The sequence below is a fragment of the Vanacampus margaritifer genome, chromosome 2 (genome assembly GCF_051991255.1).
Source record: "Vanacampus margaritifer isolate UIUO_Vmar chromosome 2, RoL_Vmar_1.0, whole genome shotgun sequence".
Lineage (NCBI taxonomy): Eukaryota > Metazoa > Chordata > Actinopteri > Syngnathiformes > Syngnathidae > Vanacampus > Vanacampus margaritifer.
The window spans coordinates 40,568,604-40,589,211 of record NC_135433.1 but is presented as its reverse complement, the minus strand read 5'-3'; the positions used below and the strand labels follow the sequence as shown (position 1 = coordinate 40,589,211).

The 20,608-nt window shown below is 43.6% G+C and overlaps 1 protein-coding gene across 1 annotated transcript in view; it reads right to left on the bottom strand.

Annotated features, from left to right (window-relative positions):
• LOC144043497 (contactin-associated protein-like 4) overlaps positions 1–20,608 on the bottom strand; it is a 92,288-nt gene that overhangs the window by 17,898 nt on the left and 53,782 nt on the right. Inside the window, exons 11-17 of the mRNA XM_077557198.1 lie at positions 19,858–19,964; positions 18,478–18,597; positions 18,211–18,411; positions 17,105–17,267; positions 14,108–14,235; positions 9,526–9,696; positions 3,521–3,739 (exon numbers count right to left, since the gene is read on the bottom strand). Of these exons, the coding sequence (XP_077413324.1) occupies positions 3,521–3,739; positions 9,526–9,696; positions 14,108–14,235; positions 17,105–17,267; positions 18,211–18,411; positions 18,478–18,597; positions 19,858–19,964 (1,109 nt within the window). The remainder of the gene's footprint in view (positions 1–3,520; positions 3,740–9,525; positions 9,697–14,107; positions 14,236–17,104; positions 17,268–18,210; positions 18,412–18,477; positions 18,598–19,857; positions 19,965–20,608) is intronic.

Sequence of the window (20,608 nt, the reverse complement as noted above, 5' to 3'; positions counted from 1 at the left end):
GTCACGGCTTGAGAAGGGCGGACCCAGATGCAGTGAGGAAGGCGAGCCACGGCAGGGATGCAGATAACTTTGATTTAATGTGGCGATAAACGCAAACACAAAATCACGCACACAGGCGGACAAAAATAAACACAAACTCACGCACACAGGCGGATAGCAAACAAACTCAAAATCACGCACACAGGCGGACGAAAACAAACACAAACTCACGCGCACAGGCGGATAGCAAACAAACTCAAAATCACGCACAGTGGCGGCAAAAAAGTAAGTCATGGGCAGCAGGAGAAAACTTGTAAGACGAGTACAGTCGGGTCAAGAGAGCGGCGTCTCGGGGTAATCACCCGACACTCCTTGCTGTGTCCATCAGGCCTTTATTGAGGTCTGATTGCATGATGGGCAGCAGGTGTGTATGACCACCACCAGCTGACCCAAATCATGACAGTACCCCCCCCTTAACGACGCCCCTAGGCGGACCACCCGGCGCCGATGGGTGTGCTAAATGGAAATCCCGAACGAGGGACTGGTCCAATATCCAGGAGCGGGGAACCCACTGGCGGTCCTCGGGTCCGTACCCCTCCCAATCGACCAGATACTGAAACCCTCTGCCCCGCTTTCGAGAGTCCAGAATGTCCCTTACTGTGTACACCGGCTGCCCCCCCACGACCCGGGGAGGCGGCGGGGGCGCGGTCGGCGGGCACAAGGGGCTGGCAGAGACAGGCTTAAGCAGGGACGTGTGGAACACTGGGTGTACCTTGAGAGTAGGGGGCAGGTTGAGCCGGACCGCTACCGGGTTGACCATAGCGTTGACCTCAAACGGGCCGATGAACCGCGGCCCCAGCTTCCTTGAACTCCCCGCCAACTGTAGGTCCCTAGTTGAGAGCCACACCTTCTGACCCGGTCGGTAGAGCGGTGCCGGAACCCGGTGCCTGTCCGCGAGCTGCTTGTTGCGGTCCGAGGTGCGGCACAGGGCCTTCCTAGTGTCTTGCCAAACCCTGCGAGCCCGGCGGAGGTGGGTCTGGACTGAGGGAATGGCAACACCGCCCTCCTGGGAAGGAAACAAGGGGGGTTGATAGCCACAGGCCGCGTTGAACGGGGACAGGCCTGTGGCCGAGCACTCGAGAGTGTTGTGGGCGTATTCGACCCAAGGGAGGTGGGACGCCCACGAGGAAGGGTGCTGATGGCACACACATCGAAGCGCTGCCTCCAAATCCTGGTTGGCACGCTCCGTCTGCCCATTGGATTGGGGGTGGTAGCCCGACGACAGGCTAGCCGTAGCCCCCAAGGACTTGCAAAAGGCCTTCCAAACCCGGGACACGAACTGGGGCCCCCTGTCGGAGACGAGGTCCACTGGAATCCCGTGGATCCTGAAAACGTCTTTTATCAGGATATCCGCCGTTTGTAGCGAGGTGGGCAATTTGGGCAGGGCGATAAAGTGGGCCATCTTTGAAAACCGGTCCACCACCGTCAGGATTACCGACCGCCCGTTGGAAGTAGGTAATCCAGTAATGAAATCCAGGGCCACATGCGACCAGGGACGGTGGGGAATGGGCAGGGGTCGGAGCTGGCCAGATGGCTTCAGGCGGGAGGACTTATTACGGGCACACACCGTGCAGGACGTGACATAGTCCTGGACGTCCTTGCGCAGCCCAGGCCACCAAAATCTCTGTGCTACCAAGGACAGCGTGCGACCCACCCCAGGGTGACATGCTACCTTCGACGCATGCCCCCACTGCAGCACTTCCTGCCGAAGGTGTGTGGGCACGAACAACTTGTCTTCAGGGCACGCGACCGGGGTCTGCGTGTCGTCCGCTGCATCCGCCACCTTCCGCTCCACTTCCCACCGGAGGGCTCCCAATACTCTGTCCTCCGGGACAATGGTTTCGGGTGGAGACCCCTCGGCGGCTGGACTGTGTATTCTGGACAAGGCGTCCGGCTTGGTGTTCCGGGCTCCTGGTCGGTAGGTGATGGTGTAATTAAATCTGGTTAGGAACAGGGCCCAGCGTGCCTGGCGGGGATTCAGCCTTCGGGCGGACCGGAGGTACGCCAAGTTTTTGTGGTCAGAAAAGATCTGGAAAGGTTCCGCCGCGCCCTCCAGCCAGTGCCGCCACTCCTGCAACGCAAGGATAACGGCCAGCAGCTCCCGGTTGCCCACGTCGTAGTTGCGCTCAGCCTGGTTGAGCCGGCGCGAGAAGAAGGCGCATGGGTGTAGCCTCTGGTCCTCCGGTGACCGTTGGGATAACACTGCCCCCACTCCTGTCTCTGAAGCGTCGACCTCGACGATAAAGGGAAGAGTCTCATCGGGGTGTGTCAACACCGGGGAACGCGAAAATAATACTTTTAAATTGACGAATGCGGCCTCTGCCTGTTGGGTCCAAACAAACGGAATTTTGGTGGATGTCAGTCTTGTTAGTGGTTCCGCTTTTAAGCTGTAGTTGCGAATGAATCGACGGTAGAAGTTTGCGAATCCAAGGAACCTCTGTAGGTGTTTCCTGGATGTGGGAGTGGGCCACTCGACCACGGCCTGGATCTTCGCTGGGTCGGCTCTCAATCGACCCTTCTCCACAATGTAGCCGAGGAATTGGACTGAACTGGCGTGAAACTCACATTTTTCGGCTTTTACATACAGCCGGTTTTCCAGCAGTCGTTCCAGGACCAGCCGAACATGTTGTCGATGTTCGGTTTGATTTCTTGAAAAAATCAAAATGTCGTCCAGGTAAACAAAACAAAAATGATTGAGCATGTCGCGCAGGACGTCATTAATGAATCCCTGGAACACGGCGGGAGCGTTTGAGAGGCCAAACGGCATCACCAAGTACTCAAAATGCCCAATAGGTGTTTTAAATGCTGTCTTCCACTCATCGCCCTCCCTTATCCTCACTAGATGGTAGGCACTGCGAAGGTCCAGTTTGGTGAATACCGTGGCTGAATGTAAGGGAGCAAACGCTGAGTCCATTAGCGGCAACGGATATTTGTTTTTGATAGTTATGTCGTTCAGACCACGGAAATCGATGCACGGGCGTAGGGTCTTGTCTTTCTTTTCCACGAAGAAGAACCCCGCCCCTAGCGGTGACTTGGAAGGCCGAATCAGTCGGGTCAAGAGAGCGGCGTCTCGGGGTAATCACCCGACACTCCTTGCTGTGTCCATCAGGCCTTTATTGAGGTCTGATTGCATGATGGGCAGCAGGTGTGTATGACCACCACCAGCTGACCCAAATCATGACATTTTCATCACAAAGGGTACACATATTAGGGTAAACATTCATTTGTTAAGTGCCTAAGACACAGGAGCTAATGAAGCTAAGCTAAAAAAATAAAAAATGGACGCACTACACACTTACATGGTTCAGTTCAGTTTGGTACGGTACGATTATTCGCTCATTTCTGTTACAAATGGCATACTAATATTTTGCAGTTGCACAAAACTGAGAAGCAAATGCACATTTGTTAAGTGAGAAAGAAGTTAATAAACATTTCCCCCCAAAAATGTCAACCTAATGGTTCATCAATTTGATTGTCTCACCGATGAAGAGCTGGCTGTTGAGCTGCAGGTGAACGTGTCCGTCGGCAGGTGCCTGGCGGGTGGCGGCGGGCATGGCGTCCAATCGCAGCGACGCCTCCTTCACGTTACGTTCCACGCGAACCCGATGCCAGCGCTCGTCGTTCAGTGGGGAGTTCGAGTCCACGCCAACTTCCAGAGGACCGTTGCCCACGTCGAAGGAGAACAGAACTCGGGTGGGAGCTGGAGGTGGACAACATAGAGATCATTATATTTATTCTGTGAACAAATCACAATTTGGATCTTTGAGTCTAAAATGTCCTTCATGTTTACAATTTTTTTGGGGTAAAATACTACTTAATTGATTTATTTTTATTTTTTTTACAAAAATACATACATTCATTTTATTTAAGACAAAATTGCACTGTTCCGTACGTCAAAGTTTACAAACTCATGTTTGTTGGTGTGAATCGAATACGTTGAACTCTCTTCGATGAACTTGATGCACTTGTAAAATGTTTCATTTTGTCAGAATTGACATAGCATTTAGTCTTAGTTGAATTGAGTTACTTTGTCTTACGTGTGTGGTCACGGAACAAATCAAGCTCGTACCTCAGTGCACCACTATATTGCCGAATCATTTTGCGGAAATGAAGTACTATTCTCCTCATTCATATTTACAGTGTACTGCACCTCCAAATCTGCTATCATTCATCATACACAGCAAAATCGTCAGTGTTAGATTAACACTGAGAAGTGTTAACTCTACCACTAGAAAAGTGTTTATATGTGTCCACACCAGTGAGTGTAAATCTGACACTTTCCAAAATGTTACTTTTTTTTTTACACTTAACCAGTGTTATTCCAACACTATATATTGTTAAAAATCTACACTGGTAAACACTGAGTAGTATTGAAAGTACTCTACACTAGTGTCAGTGTTAAAAATTTAACTCAAACTACACTTTTTCTCTGGTAAAAGGTGCTTCATTTACATAATATAGCCAGACGCGTATTTCGCCCATTTTTGGGGGTGCTTCTTTTTAACAAGCTAGAAACCTATAGCTATAATATATATAAACCATAGACTTTAAAAGTAATATTTAAACAACAAAATACAGTACACCTCCCCATTTGATTGCAAATGGTTTGACTCCTCCCACCTGTGCTTTTGCATACAAGCGTAGGCGTGCCCTTGGGCTGCGAGCACCGACTAGTGCGCTGCATAAAATAATATGTTATGAATTCAATGCATTGGAGCTGTTACAATCGTCAATGAGTTGCTCAGTTACAATAGAGCTTTAGTGGCAATAAGGCAAATGTCAGTTACTGACCTGTACACAATAAGTAGAAAAGGAAACCAAACAGCGAAATTCACTAGTATTAAAAGTATCACAAGTATTAAAAAAAATAAAAAAAATCAATGTTGATTTTACATACATTTATTTGTTCCAAACACTGAACATTCAACATACAAATAAATAACCCAAACAAGTAAATTATGCCTTTTCATGGACTAACAAAGCACTAACATAGGCTGAAATTCAGGCAACATGACAACTGTGTCCAAAAACACACCCGCGGGGGGTGGGGTGGCCGTGTACCACGTGCCTCGGCCATTTTCTAGTTGAGTGAAAGTGTTCCTTACTTTCACCAGGATATGTGAAAAGTTTCTTACCTTCTACCACTCAACACCAAAACATTATTTTCATTTCATTACTTCTCAATCATGTTGCTACTTGCTAATGAGGAAAACAAGTGTTAATATTAATGTCTCTATTGAGCTGCTTTTGGCTAGCATACTAATGTGTGGTGTGTGCGTGCGTACGTGTGTCTGGAAAGAAAAAAGTAGCGTCATGGAGTAAGTCATAGACATGAGATTGTTTTTCAGCAAACAAAAGCTCCATTTTGAAGTATTTGCATTAAAGACAAGATGTAAAAAGGCAGACAAAAAGAGTGCTTAAGTCAATTTGTTTTGTTAATATGTTCTATATCACATGTGTCAGGATCCGGTCCTCAAGGGTCTGAGTCCTGCATGTTTTCGAGGTTTCTCTACAGCAGAGGTCCCCAACCCTGGTCCTCAGGGACCGGTATCCAGCCTGTTTTCCATGCCTCCCACAGCCAACACGGGTGATTCATATCATCAGCTAATCAGCAATCTCTGGAGAAGGCTGATAACGATCTCCACCTGTGTTGGCTGTGGGAGGCATGGAAAACAGGCTGGATACCGGTCCCTGAGGACCAGGGTTGGGGACCTCTGCTCTACAGTACTCCAACGCACCTGATTCAATGATCAGGATAATTATCAGGCTCCTGCAGAGCTTGCTGATAAGCTTAAATATGAATCAGACGTGTTGAACAAGGGAAACCTCTAAAACATGACTCAGGCTATGTCAAGACGGAAGCAAAGCTGGCTTCGTTCCTCAAACAAATCTCGTACCCACAGAAGCGTTTCAAGACTTGCGTGTGTCCAAAAGAAGACGCTGAGGACGTTTAACGGCTGCAATGTATATGCCAAGTCTGGAGTGGCGCTGTAGCGCAGCCACAGGGAGTTAACGGAATGCGAAGAAGACAAACACTTTTTTCCCCTAACTTTATTGCAATCTACAGAACAAGCTTTGCATGTATCAAAACAACATGAAAAAGTCGAACACAGGAGAAGTGACAATTGCGGTTGATTCAAGTACGACATCGCTTGTTGAATGTGGGAATAAAGAAGCTAAATATTTTGCTGCAAAAGCATAAGCAAGCTAAGGAGGCTGCGCAAAACGACTACGACACGGCTATCCGCCATTGTTGTTGACAGACTAACGGTTCGCGTGCAGTCACGCAAGAATTGGCGCCTACGTCATCAAACTACGACAATGCGTCGTCATCGAGCTGCGACTATTACGTCATCACTGGAGGAGTATCCTGCATATGGTGTCCAGACGGACGCGTACGGGGCGCGTTTTGAAATCTCTCCACTCTGGAGCCCGGTTTCAAAAGTGATCGGTTTCAAGCTCCGAAACTGCGCCATCGTGTGGACGAACGGTTTAAATGGTAAGAAACTCGTGAGGATACATTGAAACTGGCTTTCGTGTGCACGAACGGGGCCTCAGGCCCTCGAGGACCGGACCACAGTTTTATATGATGTGTCTGCACTTGACCCATACACAGACTTGTACATGCATTATTATTATTATTTTGTAGATTCAAGCGCATTTCTTTTTTTTAATGTGTATGTTAATGTACACAGTAAAGACAAGTATAGTCAAAAAACAAGGGAAGTACCCCCAAACCACGACAAGTTACCTATCACAACGTCTTTATAGCACCCCTAAACCTCTGATCCTAGAATCGGCTGTTTTTCCTCCTTACAAGGCCCTCAAAGCGCTTTTGACTACTGATGACACGACACGGCATCAGGAGCAACTTTGGGGTTCAGTATGTTGCTCAAGGATATTTTGACATAGTTACACTGGCCTGGGATCAAACCCATGCTGTCAGGATTGGGAGACGACCAACTCTACTACCACTGAGACACACCGTCCCGACAACAACTGGATTATCGCTATTGAAATGTCGAGAGCGGGCTGGAAAATTGGAAAGTTTCTTCTTCACTAGAAATGTGGGTGTGGTCAATTTAACACTCATGTTAGTGCTATTCGGGTTACACCCAACATCCACCCCAACACTCGGGGAAATTTACGCTCACAGTGTAAATTTAACACTGACCGATTTGCTGCGCTCTATGTACAGTACGACAATACGGGAAAAAGAAAGTGACGAGCCTCGTGAAAGCGACTTCATTTCGATGTGATTTAGTTTGCATGAGAATGAGACGGTTGTTTACGACGTGAAACTTTGACGAGTCCGCACACTTTCATTTGTGGCGCCGCCACGGTCTACGTGGGAATGGAAGGGGACAAAAACAGCAGCTAATGCAGGGACGCCCTGGGGAAATCACGAGGTTCCAGCTCGGAATACTGCCGCTGCGCTCCCATCGCGGGGTAACTTTGTCGCCAGGCTCCCGAGATACGGAGGGAGTCGGAATATTGTTTCGTCTCCTCCTCCCGCCCGCCGCCGGCGTTCTGCTTGGCCAGCACTCTGCTAAATCTTTCAGGAGGCCGACACGCTCCGGCGGCACTCCGGCACGCGGCGATCCATAACGGGCCTGAGGCAATTATATCAACAGCCCAAATGAAAGTGGTCACACAATACGGAATAGCTTCGTCTTCTTCTTCTCGAGCCCCGGAGGCTCGGACCGGTGCACAGATACCAGCCTCGACGCTTGCAGAAACGGAGTCGAGTGTCAGGCACACAAATGAAGTAGCCCGAAGAGTGAACCCTGAGGGACTCCGTAGTAATAGGAGACACAAACACCAGATAGAGATTAGCTTTCCTTGGCGCTGACGCTTTGTGTTTGTAGTAGACTCTAGGTACTGGTAAAGTTGACAAAACCATGTAACTAAGGTGGATAAAGATGAAATTGTCGTTATTTAAAAAACTCAGTTTTTAGCAGAGATTAGTTTACGATGCGTACAGTATGTTAACGTCCTGTAATCTGATGAGACTTTAGTGACAAGAACGTGTTTTCGTAAGCGTTGCAAATGAATTGCCTTAAATGTTTATGGAAAACAGTTAGCTTAGTTAAAATCTTTTTTAAAAATTTTTTTATCGAAGTTTACAAAAACAAGTACATCAGGTTCATCAAAGACTCTAAAACATGTTTCACATTTACAAAAAAAAATATTTTGTAAAACATCCCAATTCAATTTGTTATTGATTAATCATGGAACATCAATTATTTTTAAATATCAAGGACATGATAAAAACTCCACAAACATTACATTCCAAATTAAATTTTAAAGATGCACTAACTGGTTTAATGAAAATAAAACGTGTGATAATCACTTATGTGTAACACAAACATTGACATCAGCAAAGATGAGATGAAAATATTTTCATAATTCTAATTCAATAATTGTAAATATAAATTAAAAATATTCTGAATTGTCTTAAAGTGCAATAAGTTTTTGAATTCATCTGAACAGCAAATTCCAAGAAAACAAAAAGCTACCAAAAAAATTGGCCTTTAATATTATATTTTCTTATGAGTTTATATGAAAAAGAGATATTAACGCTGAAAACGGAAACTCGATTCATATCGATTATTTTAATTTTTTAAACCCAGCCCTATTATATACTCCACACATTTCTTAAATAAGCAGGAGATGCACTGCCAATAAGCATTTGCACCCAAAAAATATTTGTTTTTTTTTCCTTTTTTTTTTAAAAAAATCGTAGAATATGTGAATATGAGGGTATTGAACCACAAATATGCAGGTGTCCGCTGTAATCCATTCCAGCCCCTTCCACACACACACACAATTTTTTTTTTAAATGAGGGAAACAGCACTCTATAATACTGTACTTTTTAAAAAACATATATTTAATTAAATAGGATGTAAAGATTTTTGTTGTGTTGATGTTGATAAATTCATGCAGTGATGTGGACACAAATGAATAAGAGTTTCACAGCTAATAATAGTGACCCAACAACTACTGCATTTCACTTTGTGTTATGTTTAGCTTGACTGTAAAATTTTGAGTGGAAGTGGCATAAAAGGGCTTGAAGAATCTTTTTTGAACAATCTGCTGCTTGATGAAAAGAAGTGGCAATTTTATATGTAGGTGGGAAGTCTTTTTCCTGTCTCGTTATTCTTTGTGAAAGGTACAGCTAAACGGGACCAAAGCAGATTTGGGGGTAATAATATCGAGGCGTAACCCAGGCGGGTCAGTGAATGTGAAAGGCCGTCGCAGAAGACGGGATGGGGTTGTGAAGCGTAACACCTGACACTCAATGATCCCATCATGGGATTGTGTATCGGCTATGTCAACGACACGGGTGAATCCTGTCACGGCCCTAATGAGGCACTTTTGCAGGATCTCAGCCTGAAACAAGCTAAAAAACAAGAGTGGGCTAATTGAATTGCCTATTAATACATATCACGGCATGTTGAGCAGCCTCTGGGGCGCAAACTCACAGCTCAGCTCGATGCGAATGAAGTCCCTGATGCCCAGGTTCTCCAGGAAGACGCCGGAGGGAGCGCCGGTCTTGAACAGGAAGGAGATGTCGGCACTCAGCTCGCCGTGGAACGTTGGGAAGTGGAGGTAGGACGTCTCTGTGGCGAAGAAGGCAGCGTTCCAGAAATTCTCTGAGGGGAGAGAATGATTGGAATCATGAATTGATGCATTTTTAATGATTCAAGAATGGATTTATACACTGATTGAAGTGGCACAATTGAGATGTGCGTCATTGGCAGCGTAAAAAGAAAAAAAATATGCATGGACTTATTTTCTGACGCTTCGATTGAGAGTACTTTTTTTTTATTACTCTTTTTGCGTGATTCGTCAATTCAGACTTTGACTCGGTCTCTTCATTTTGGATTTTCATTCAGACATTTGCATAAACGATCTTGTTTGTCTGACTTGTCTATGGCAATTCTCCAATTTTGAATCTTCTTTGCCAGACTTTCACCCCCAAGACCATTCTTCTCTGACTTTTAGACTTTGAGGCTTCTTTATAATTTTTTTCCATCTAACTATTTGATTCAGACATTTCTTTCCTCACTTATCTTCTAAGACACACTGATTCCCATTTTTGCTTTCAGGACTCGTCATGACTCTTTTTTTTGTCTGACACTTCAATTTGGATTTTTCCAAGCAACAATTTTACAGGCTAATTTGTTGTGTAACTCTTCTCTGACTTTTTGCTGAAGATTAATCTTTTCAGACGCTTTGACTCTGACCCTTCTTTTCAGATTCCGTCCGTCCGTCTTCAATTCCGCTTATCCAGGGTCGGGTCGCGGGGGCAGCAGCTTTAGCAGCGAAGCCCAGACTTCCCTCTCCCCAGCCACTTCAGCCAGCTCCTCCGACGGGATCCCAAGGCGTTCCCAGGCCAGCCGAGAGACGTAGTCTCTCCAGCGTGTCCTGGGTCGTCCCCGGGGCCTCCCGCCGGTAGGACATGCCCGGATTACCTCCCCAGGGAAGCGTCCAGGAGGCATCTGAACCAGATGCCCGAGTCACCTCAACTGGTTCCTCTCAAAGCGGAAGAGTAGCGGCTCGACGCTGAGTCCCTCCCGGATGACCGAGCTTCTCACTCTATTTCTAAGGGAGAGCCCGGATACCCTGCGGAAGAAACACATTTTGGCCGACACAACTCCCTCCAAGGACTCCAGAAAGGGTGGGTACTCTGAGCTGCTGTTCGGTGCATAAGCACAAACAACAGTCAGGACCCGTCCCCCCACCCGAAGGCGGAGGGAGGCTACCCACTCATTCACCGGGGTAAACCCCAACGTACAGGCGGCTAGCCGGGGGGCAATGAGTATGCCCACACCTGCTCTGCGCCTCTCACCGTGGGCAACTCCAGAGTGGAAGAGGGTCCAGCCCCTCTCGAGAGGATTGGTACCAGAACCCAAGCCGTGTGTGGAGGCGAATCCGACTATATCTAGTCGGAATTTCTCAGCCTCGCACACCAGCTTGAGCTCCTTCCCTGTCAGAGAGGTGACATTCCATGTCCCCAGAGCTAGCTTCAGTAGCCGCCAAGGTCCCCGCCTTTGGCTGCCACCCAACTCACTACGCACCCGACCCCTTTGGCCCCTTCCACCGGTGGTGAGCCCATGGGAAGGGGGACCTACGTTGCCTTTTCAGGCTGTGCTTGGCCGGGCCCCATGGGTATAGGCCCCCCCACCAGACGCTCGCCTTCGAGCCCCTCCTCCAGGCCTAGCCCCAGAGGGGGGCCCCGGTGACCCGCGTCCGGGCAAGGGAAACGAAGATCCAAAGTTTTTGTTCATCATTGGGGTCATTTGAGCCATGCTTTGTCTGGTCCCTCACCTAGGACCTGTTTGCCATGGGTGGCCCTACCAGGGGCATGAAGCCCCGGACAACATAGCTCCCAGGCTCATTGGGACATGCAAACCCCTCCACCACGATAAGGTGATGACTCACGGAGGGGTCTTTTCAGATTCATTTTTATCAATTCAATTTGGACTCTTCAATTCTGACTCTTTAATTCTCTTGTTTGCACTTGTTTTCAGCGAGCTTCTTTTATTTTTTTTTTAGAGAATCTTTGATTCATACTCATTCATACATAGATTTTTTTTAAACAAACTTTTTATTTGACAATTTTTTTTGTCGAACTCGTCTTTTCTGACTTTTCGAATCACACTTAAATTTGGACTCTTATTGTTTAAATCTGTTTTCGTGAGACTCTTCTTCCCCAACTCTTTCATTTCGAATCTTGAATCGGGACTCTTCTTTTCAGACTCCCTTCATAATTAATCTTTTCCTACTCTTTTCCTACTTTCTGACTCTTCTCATCCAGACAGACTAATTTTGGTCGCTTTTGAACCGGACTGTTCTTTCCAGACTCTACTTTTCAAACTCCTGGCTCAGCTTTTCCACATTTTCTTTTCAGATTCTCCTTATTGAGACTCTTTTCCCAACTCATCTTTTCTGACTCTTCTTCTAGACTCCAAGCATTAAATGACATAAACAGATCATAAACCTGAAATATGAGAGGTGTTTAGACATCAACTATGATCTAAATGTGCACTTAAAGCTGCTCCATGTAGGAAATTGAATTTCGAATTGCTAATGCCACATGTGGTGGAAAAATGAAACTGCACACTCCCTTCTTTACATGCAAGCTGTTGCACTTCTGAGGACAGTGGCTGCAATCGTCATAACAAATTTGCTAGGTTTACAAAAGTAAGAAAAGTTTTATACAATTTTTGTTTGAGAAACTGTAGGTCTACAATATATTTGACATGATACAATTCATTGTAGTGGCTTGCCGTAGCTAAAATAGTCTATTGTCACAGAGGAAAATAAGGCTTTTCTTCATAACATCATACATTTCAATTTCATCCATTTTTGGCTTTTCTGTCATGCTAAATGTTGCCCTTCCACTTCACTTTCATCCTCGGTTACGACCGAAAAGTGGGCACGCTTAGGCAACTTATATTTGAAAACGACACAACACATAGTTTGTGTTGCCAGTATCATCACTTCTCACCTTTGGAGTAGAAAGAAAGACATTTGTGCATCACTGTTCAAGCCCAAGTTAGATCTCATCTTTCTCCACCGCTCAAATGCGAAACCAATCTTGACTTAAGTTCTTGCCCGACGTCAATCTTTTTGTGGCACTTGATCTTTTCCGAGCAAAGGTAGAATCCATTACAGCGAAATACTGGCTCCTGATCGCGACTCTGCGAGAATATCAGCTAACATGAGAACACGCTTGACGTGACATCTGCAGAAAGAGGGCGGGGAACCCAAATCCAGTCTGAAAAGTTTTTTCTTTTTACTTTAACTTATTTATCAAACACAGTGAAATCAATTAAGTAATTATACATGGTTGATATCATGTAGTTAATTATTTTTTAAAAACTGCTAATGGTCAAAAGGCAAATAGTTCAGGATTTTTTTAATTTTAATTTTATTTTTAATGTTTTGGGGTGATTCCTGTGTGCCACTATAATAGATCCGCCTTTCCACAACATTCTGAACAACAAGAACAATCTGTAGTAAACTGATCACACTTAAAGGTGCATTGTGCAGTAATATTAAAGCTTTTTCTCCATCATGCATGCTCCACCAATGCCCAGATGAGTACGAAGAGCCCTGACTGTTTTACTGTGACTGCACCTATCAGCTTTTATCTTCCCTTTATAGTAGAGTGTGCGGACCCTCGCATCCCACAGTTTCCTAGGGGAGGGGAGGGGTGGACTTTTTCTCACCTCATTGGAAGTCATTTCTTCGTTTGTCAACTGCGGCTTTAAGATCGCGCACGTACTCGCACGCGCACAATGAACGAGCCTGACACAGATGCTGCAGTTACGCTTTGGGCCAGAGGTGGCAGTCGCGAGTAAAAAAAAAGCGGCAAACTGCACAAAGATCCTTTAAGTACCATTAACGTGACGTTTTCACAAATCGGACCTTGACACTAAGCAGCAAGTGGATGAAACCATTTTTGTTTCTGAAACTGAATTATCTTGATCTCCACCATGTTACAAACAGAAATTCAGTTAGCTATAAATGCATGTGTTTTTTTCATAGCTACAAAAGTTGAATCCAACCTCTTTTAGCAAAAAAAAATAGCATTGTGGCCATGTCAAAAAAGATTTTTAGTATATGCCGTGGGCCGCCGAAAATGCCCCCGGGCCGTAGTTTGGGCACCACTGGGCCAGCGCGCGAGTACCCATTGTGAACAGCTGAGGTGCTAATATGCTAATTAGAAGTCGTTTGAGCCATATATGGTCAAATAAAAAAAGGCTAATGTAAATATATTTTTGGACAAAATCCTACATAGAGCAGCTTTAAAATCTGAATTGGGGATGAAATCAGAGATGGATTCTTGGTGTTACACTGTAAATCCAGCTTAAAATATTCATATGCATACTGTATGTGGGACTCAAACCTGTGGCCTTTTTGTCACAGTCCAACTGCTTCACCACTTAAGCGCAGTCATCCCCATGTGACTATATTTAACTCATGTATGAATGTTTCTGCGCATTTTTCCACTGTACGCATGACTTATTTATTTGCATAGGCGACTGCACTTACTGTCGCCATGGCAACGCAGCGGCCCCACCCTGTAAGCAGCCTCCGCGCCAGGCCGCCACACATCGCCCAGTACCAGGGACCGCACGGGGAGGCTCTCCTTGTGGACCAGCAAGCCCGAGTCCTCAGCCCTGCAGGAAGGAAAATATGTACGGTATACAGTATGATTATGACATTTGCAGCTTTACTATTCATACTTATCATGTCATGCTTGTCTGTGCTAATTCAATCCAGGACCAAAAAGTAGCACCTTGTATAAAATACTGAACTATGGAGCCAGTAGAAATCGACGTTTGAGCTGAGAAATGACAGGAAAATGTAAAGCACAAGTACTAACAGTGTGAATAAAACATAGGAGGTTGCAAAGAGCAAACGCAGTATGTGCAGCCTCATAAAACTTTTATGTTTGGTTAGCTGAAGACTGTAAAATGTTCTACATTGTTGAGGTAAACATTGAAATCTTAGGTTTGCCAAACATTCACAAAAACAACGTTCAATGTCTGTGGAAAGCCATTGTTAGGTTCTTGAAGGTTCTTGACATATGGTTGGTATTTAGGAAAAAAAAAAGTACGTGTACATATTAGATCAGTTAAAATATTCAACGTTTACATTCATGGTTGTGTTGTATACATCTCTAATATATCACATTTACACCTTATTGTCCCAATATTGTCCTCATAATGTCTAATAATTGATGTTCTATACAAGCCTAACATTATATTCATTGGTTATACACCTCTCATGTAGCAATCGAAACCTGTCCAAATATGGTCAATTTGTTGTTTTTCACAAATCGACAGCATTGGTCTGTCCCCATGTCATCTGTTATTTACACACATTATTACATTTAAAGTGTTGAAAATCTATTAACTATCTTGGATCTTGGATACTTGAACCGTCTGAGAAGTGTTGAAAAACTCCGCCTCTTTCTTCACTCTGCGGGAGCCATGCGTCATTTTGCTGCCTCAAGATTGAAAGTCTTTTTTTCTTTCTTTCTTTTTTTCAACAAAACACAGTCAAAATTGATGCGATAGAGTAAGCCTGTTTTATTAAAAATGGATAGCTGTAATGCTTCAATGCAGAAGGAACAAGTCAGCCACTAAGGTGCAGTAAGTGAGAGCAGATTAATTTCCGCCAAACATATTGCTTATTGTCAGCTCATCGATTTATCACTCATGGCCCGAATTTGAATTTGATTTCAATACAACTCTAATTAATCATATTACAAGTATACGCTTTTCTTATGAAAAATACATTTGCATGCATGCAAACGGATTTTTGTTGTTGTTTTATGCCGATCGCCAGTTTATCTAAAGGATGAGTTAAATAATTTTATTTTGAAATGTATAAGCACAGTTGGTCAAATGTAAAAGGGAGCTCTGAACATATATTTTGTTGAAAGGCCATTTTGGTCCTGAACTGTACGGTAAGCACAACTCTGTTGAGGTCTGGAACTTTGCCTGTGCCTCTGGAAATTGCACACTTCCGTTCTATCGCAGAGGAGATAAATGATATTGAAAATGAACAGCATTTTTTCTTTTATTGTCCTTTGTATCATGATTTGAGGAGGCAATTAGTTGGTAAATTGTCTCATGTAGCTGTATATTTATTTGCATTGAATTATTTGTTCAAGTATTTGCTTACTGTTCGTTTTTGTGTTTTAGAAGCCCATGTGGGATGGACAATCACCCTCAGGCTTGGGGAGTAACGGAATACATGTACCGCCGTTACGTAATCAGATTGCAAAAAAATATTTTATAAGTAACAGTATTTCACTACAGTTACAGGAAAAAACATGTAATCTGTTTACAGGTACATTTATTGAAATTGGGGATTACTTCGAGGGATTACAATTTCTACGATGAGAGAGAGGGCGAGAGAGAGACAGAGCGAGAGAGCAAGAGAGTGTGAGAGCGAGAGAAGGACAGAGCGAGAGCAAGCGCGAGTGGGACCGTTGCTACATGTCGGGGAGGTGGGAACGAACGAACTGACGAGTCGTGTCCTCCACATGCGGGCAGTTTGAAAAAGCTTCACAGACGGAAGGAGGAAATGCCGACCGGTATTCACTGGAGCTTACTCGGAGCGAAAGTTTGAGCTGAGAGTCCAGCGGCATGCTACGCGCTGTAGCTTCTTGCAAGCTAAACCACTAGCCTACAACCATAATGTGAGTTACACCTTCCAAACAAATCTTCCTCCCACCAATTCACTATTTAAACATCATACACAACACATACACGGCTAAACTTGTGACTGGGATAAAAGTTCATTTTGCAGTTGATGTCACACATCTTCATCCTCATTGGATGACTATCTATCTATCTATCTATCTATCTATCTATCTATCTATCTATCTATCTATCTATCTATCTATCTATCTATCTATCTATCTATCTATCTATCTATCTATCAATCAAACTGTGAGGTGTGGTTGCTTTCAGTGACAGTTCGAAAACAGCATATGGCAATCAATCAGTCAATCAATCAATAGCCCACATGCTTTTTACTTACACAAGGATTTTTGCTATTTGTAGGCTGCGCGGGTCCCTATCACCCTGGGGCACGTTGTATAGAATATATATTGTGGTGATATTTATTTTTATTTTGTCTTCATGAGCATACTCAATATTGGAGTAATCCAAAAGTAATCCAGTTACATTACTTTAATATTATGGTACTTGGATTACGTTACTAACTACATTTTTTAGCAGGTAACTTGTAACTGTAATGGATTACATTTTAAAAGTAACCCTCCCAACCCTGCAAATAAGTAGCATTAATGTAGCATATTTAGACCATATCTAACAGTCTCTGCTTTGACGTATCTGATTTTTATTCAATTCCAAATCGTTTAGATGCAAAAAGTGTTTGTTTACGAAAACACATTCTGTGTGTTTGTTTTGTTGAAGACTGCATAAAAAACAACAACTTTCTCTTATATATGTGTCTTTGACCCTTTTAGGGTACATATGTTTTTAGTGTTGACTTTTTGTGTGTATTTACCATTCTGCGCTGTCAGCGTCACAGTTGCAGTAACGTTTGGGGTCCAAGCAGTCTCCCTGCAGGCCACATGCGCATTGCTGGCTGCCCGGCTGAGCTCCGGCCCAATAATTCTGACGGCCACCTGGGGCGGCGCCGCCTAGCCACCAGCTCAAAGGGGAGCCATCTGGAATGCACCGCAAACATTCACATGTCAAACAACGGCTACTTCTCTGAATCTTCATTTAACACTCGGTTCGGACTCTTCTTTCCAGACTCTTGATTTCTGAGCTCTTAATTGATTCTAGTTTTATCCCTATTTTGTTCTCCAGACTCTCTAGTTCTTTCCAGATTTCTTTGTTGACTCCTCAAACTTTTTGATTATTTTTAAACTTCTTTTGGGGGTGCTGTTGTCTTGCTTTCCTTTCTTAATTTTGAGCCCCTTTCTTCTGACTCGCCTTTTTCGGACTCCTCTTTTTGACTCTTGGATTCAGACACTTCAATCAAGGCTCTTCTTTTTAAACTACTGTCTGCACTCTTCGGTAAACTGTTTCCAGATCCTTTTTTGTTTGAACACTTCTTTTTGGACTTGTTTTTTTCCCCCTTAGTTGAACTTTCAGACTTTCTCTGCTGACTTTACCTTTCTGACAATTTTGACTACTTGGCTCTTCTTTTCTGGACTCTTCTTTCCTGACTCATCCAATCTGAATTTACTTTCCAGACACCAGTTTTCTGACTCTTTTCCTTCTTAAGTTTGCTTTTTCGACTCTTAGGGCTTGGTTTTCGTAGAAAGCGCACTTGACCTAAAAATTGGCACATCTTGATTTACACGCTAGGGCAAGTCTAGTTTTGTTTGGGAATTTGGCAGTTCATGTTGTGCCATGCTGGTTGTTCGGGTTGATTGAGGACATTTTCCGCTGGTGCACCTGACACTGTGGTGGCTACATGTAGACCAGACTTTATACAAGCTCAGAGCAAGTCTAAGTTGTGGCGCAGGTGGTGGTAAGGTGATTTTGGTTGAGGTGCAGGCAGATCGATTCTGGAGTGTTCTTTTCCCACTCCTGCCAGACTACTTTTCTGACTCATCTTTTCACACAAATTTTTCATCAATGAACAAAATATGGCCTCACCTGGAGTGTTGAGGAGGCGGGACTTCCTGCAGTGGTAGGCCATTTCCTGTTGGCAGTGGTCTGATTGGCCGATTACTGCCACCAGCTGCTCCTCGTTGGCAGAGTAGTGCAGTCGCACAATGTGCTGATGTTCATCACTAGATGGCCTCACTGGGGTCAACTCAGTGTTGTTGTGTCCGATCTCCATCCAAGTGTTGTCCTCTGGTGGACAAAATGGAGGATAAAGAAAAACAACCACACAGATGTTAATGAAACAGTGTGTGTCACCTGTCATGTTGCAGTAAACCAATTGCGGTTTGATGGGGCCACTGCCGTCCACGTCAATGTAGAAATATCCTGACGTGTTGCCATTGTGTTTGTACGCCTCGCAGGATTGTTCGTACACCGCTAGGAGAGGAACAAGTTGAAAAGTTTATAGAAGGATGCAGAGTTCAACAACGTCAGGAATTACATTAGCTAATTTTCGTAGTAATTTATAGTGACGTTACATAGGAAAATTTACAGTATTTAGCGAAATACCCTTGAGGAAGTAATGCTTCCAGAGTTGTCGAGAAAAATACCCCGCTAAATTTAAATAGTCTTAGATTTTTTCTCTCTCTGATACTGTACATGAAAGTAAGGGTGTCAAAATTAGTACACAAATTTTTTTTAACGCGTGATTAATGACCACAACTTACTTGGAAAATCCCAGTCGCAACGCAACAGGCACGTCCACGTCAAAATTGTGCAGTAATACATTGAATAATAATGCATATATTTGTTGAGACCGGGGTCAAGTTGTATTTTACAATTTTAAAAATATGCAGAATTTCACAAGTTACTTTATGTTAAAAATTAGATAGCTCTTAATACGAAATGAAAAATGCACAGAGCTGTCACCAATGTCTTACAAATGCAATTATGCTATCTAGTGGCAGAAAAATAATCTCAATACAAATCAATATCACACTCGTTTTTTTTTACAGTACAGTACATCTTTTTAATTTTAACTTAATTTTATGAATTATTATGAATTTATTGTATCAATGACTAAAAGATGCAGCCATATTTCTTTTAGTTAAACATTTTTTCCCCACTTTTGTGTTAACAAGAGTATAAAAACTTCGAAAAATAATTATTGTACATTTTATTGTACATTTAGAACAGATATAAAATTTGCGATTAATCATGTTGTTAACTATTGAAGTCATGCAATTAATTACGGTTACAAATTTCAATCACCTGACACCCCTACATAAAAGACATTTTAGAGTCCATAACTTAGCTAAGGTATTTTAATAAAAAATAAATAAATGTGGTGATGGGGCAGGGGATGTTTTCTGGAATATACAGTTGTTGTTTTTTCGCAAACTTGAAAAACATTATACAATTTTTAGTGTAGCTAACAAGTATTTTTGTAAATGTTTCCCTTTCTGGGGTCACTTAACTTTTTGGGTCTCCCCCTCCCCTCCAAAACCATTGAAAACATTTAAGAGCGGGTGGTCAATCTATTTTTTGGGCTGTGCAAAGCGACTTATAAAGAAATACAGCATCTGATCCAAATGAAATGTTGCAGTGTGCTGACTCCGGCTGAGCTTGCAGGGCCTCTCTTTTATTTATTTATTTTCCGATATTTTTATTTAGGAGACTGGGGCCGCAGTGACTCACAGCTGTGGCAGGTGGCGCCGCCATAGCCGCTGTCGCTGCAGTTGCAGTGGAAGTGCGACCAGGATTGAGTGCAGCGCCCGCCATGCTCGCAGCGACTCGGAGAACACCTGAAAACGCAAAAAAATAAATAACGTTTTTTTTTTATGTGTGTGTTTATGGTCAAAGTAAACTTGGAAAAGTTTCGAAAGCTAGGATGTACAAAAGAAAACATCAATTACTGTACAGTGAACTTTTAAATTCCAATATCATTTTATGCTGATCTATTAAAAAAATGTCCCCCCTTTTTAGTGTTTTTTTAATGTTCATTTAATCACTGATCAACTAAATAAAATAAAATACTTATATTGACTTTTTCCAATTTTATCTTGTTTTTTTTAGTCCTTTTATTTAGCCCATTGAACAAAATATATGTGTATATATATTTAAAAAAAAGAAAAAAAGAAGTGTATTTGTGAATACGTAGCCTTGCTGCTCACCTTTAACACCAAACCTAAATAATCAACCTGAGAGTTTTGAGAGTTTTAATTTGACTTTTGATTCATTTGACCCAAATGGAAACGTGGGTGCGGTTTTGTTCCTGATGCGCTACAGTTAGAATCCTGGAGTGTTGTTGGGCGTAATAATAAGCTCCCGTGAAGTATGACTACCGCGCTGACCCTCCGTTGAAAAACGACATTTTCCACCTGACTTGCGTTCAATTCAATCAGCGCGATCACCAAGCGTATGGCTGCAATGCGCAAACCGCTAACAA